Source organism: Galeopterus variegatus, unplaced genomic scaffold (assembly GCF_000696425.1).
Source record: "Galeopterus variegatus unplaced genomic scaffold, G_variegatus-3.0.2 Scaffold2161, whole genome shotgun sequence".
Lineage (NCBI taxonomy): Eukaryota > Metazoa > Chordata > Mammalia > Dermoptera > Cynocephalidae > Galeopterus > Galeopterus variegatus.
The window spans coordinates 98,038-100,683 of record NW_007728272.1 but is presented as its reverse complement, the minus strand read 5'-3'; the positions used below and the strand labels follow the sequence as shown (position 1 = coordinate 100,683).

The 2,646-nt window shown below is 30.9% G+C and overlaps 1 protein-coding gene across 1 annotated transcript in view; it reads left to right on the top strand.

Annotated features, from left to right (window-relative positions):
- The window catches only part of LCA5 (Leber congenital amaurosis 5), a 65,920-nt gene that overhangs the window by 57,841 nt on the left and 5,433 nt on the right, over positions 1 to 2,646 (top strand). Inside the window, exons 4-5 of the mRNA XM_008580788.1 lie at positions 346 to 442; positions 1,156 to 1,298. Coding sequence (XP_008579010.1) covers positions 346 to 442; positions 1,156 to 1,298 — 240 coding nt within the window. The remainder of the gene's footprint in view (positions 1 to 345; positions 443 to 1,155; positions 1,299 to 2,646) is intronic.

Here is a 2,646-nt window from a genome sequence, read left to right as displayed (position 1 = left end):
TCCATATTTGAGAGATGCTAATTTTTTTCTCTCTGTGGCTAATCGTGGATGAGAGTTAAGACAATACTAGCTATATCCGTAGGAGTGAGTAGAAAATGATGTTTGCCTTGCTTGTTCTCATTTTTTTTTTTTGCCAGGACATATTGGACTTTTTAGAAAAAATCATTGCTCTATCCTAACCTAAATGTGCTAGAGACATTCTTTTTTATAGTTTGGTAATTATAAAGGAAAACTAAGCCAGGTATATTTCAATTTGGTAAGCAAAATACCAGTTGACAAAGTGAGGGGTTTTTTTTTGTTTTAAACTAAACTCTACCTCCTTAATTGTATTGAGTTTGTTTTCAGGAAAAGGAGAGAGAACTGGATATAAAAAACATATATTCTAATCGTCTGCCAAAGTCCTCTCCAAAGAAAGAAAAAGAACTTACATCGAGAAAAAATGGTATAGTAGCTATTATTGCTGAAAAAATGATATTGTAGCGTTTACTTATTAATGATAAAATAAATTAATTCTGAAATGGAAGGGAAGGGAAAGGACCTCATTGAAATTAAATGTATTTTTTACAATTTTAGTTTCCCTATAGTTAATTTTCAGAAATCCTTTCATCTTTCTCTGTTTTTTCCACTTAAGATCATTAAAATTATGTTTTACATATTTTTTTGAAATTTTCTTATATTTTTAAAATTTTTACATAAATATATAAACATACCCCAGCATAGAGAGAATATTATAATGAACTTTTATTTTTACTTTGTTTTACTTTTCACCAGCTATATTTTTTTCTAGTGTATTTTAAAGCAAATTTTAGATGTCATTTCATTTTACTCATAAATATTTTGTATTGTTATGCATTTTTTAACAAAATATATATAATTTTAAAAATAAAATATATATAATTTCCCTCTTCTGTGAATTGTAAGAATTTTAAGACATAAACTTTGTAAAAGCTTAATAGCATTTACAGTCAGAATTGTCCCCAAATCACATAATTGCTGGTAAATCCTAGAAACAAAAATAGTAATAGTGAATATTCATTGAGCTGAGCAAAGTATTTTATTATTTCACTTAGATGGTGGATATATACCAGTTGAATTCCATATATCTTAGCATTGTTCGGTGCAATTAGAAAAATTCTTTTATAATTTTCATTATAGCTGCATGCCAGAGTGATTTTATAGAGCTGTGTACAAAAGGAGTACAAACCACTGAAGACTTCAACCTGGAAGGATTTCCTAAAACACCACAAACAATTACATGTTATGAAAACAAGTGGGAAGAACCAGAACGTCTTACTTTGGTGAGCTTAGAAATATGATTACATACCAAACTCTGGGTTTAAAGTTATTCCTAAAAACACAATATCAAATATAGTGCTAAATCTGTATGAAAATGCAACTTGCCTTTGAAAGAAAAAGGGATAACATCTGTGTATTTATTAAATTCCATTTCATCTTGCTTCGGAAAGATTGTACCTTCTGGACTGGGGGTAGAAGAAAGGAATTTACTTTCTAAGTTTCTTACCTTTTTCATCTACCCAAATAGTCTTAGAAAACCCTCAATGCTTTTATGTTTAATAGCAAATTACAGTAGTTTTCAAATGATTTGTTAGAATTTGACTATATTTAATTTTTTGACCTCCTATATAGGAGAATTTTACGAGTTAACTGAATGTGAATAAGGTAATTACAGTGGAATCTGACTTTATACCATTCAAGTTAGAGTGGAATTCAGGGTGTCTGTGTTGGCCCTTCATTTAAAAGGACTCTCATATTGAATAACTGGAAGATCCCTTTTTCTAAGAGGGTTTTATCTTTTGTGTTTACAGTTTAAACTCTAAAGAAAACACTGTATCAGGTTTCCATCACATTTCATATAATGTTATAATTTTGTACCTTGTAACCTTGAGATCTCTTCTTGTGGTATAAAACAGAAAGGGTGGACTGATTTGGTTCCTCTGTGTACTCTAGTTTGGTTTTTTCTTTATTTCATTTTTTGTTTTATAATTTAGACAAGGTAGTTGTATCTGCTAAGTGTGTTTCTTCCTGTATTTGCTCTATCATTGATACTAGATCATGTTGATTTATATCTTTGCAATGGTAAAGTGTACAATAATGTACACTTACAATAATGTAAGCTCTTAACTTTAAAGGATAAAAAAAATTGGCTTTATATTATAAAATTTAGCAAGAAGAGCAGCAACCTGATATAGTAAGAAGAGGATAGCCTTGGAATTAGCTCTGCATTTTAGTTAAATTCTGGTTATAACATTTTAGTCGTTTGACTTCTTGGAGCCTCCATCTTCTCATCTATAAAATGGGGATGAGTTACTTATCAGGGTTGTTGTAATGACTAATCATAAAGTTTATACAGTTCCTGAGATTGTAAAGGGCCTCAGCAAAAGGTAGCTTAGTTAGAGTACAGGCTAATTTGCTATTGGAAAGAGACTCAATACACTGGCTCAAATAAGATACAAATTTCTTCCTCTTCTAGTAGACTGAAGTCAGTGGATAGTCTAAGAGTAGTAGGCAGCTTTGTTCTGTGGTAGCCATCCTCTGTCTTACTGATCTTCCATTTTAGAGTGTATGTAGTACTCTTCCGTGTGGTTGGAATTGGCTCACCAACCCTGTGGGAAGGCGGAATGAGGA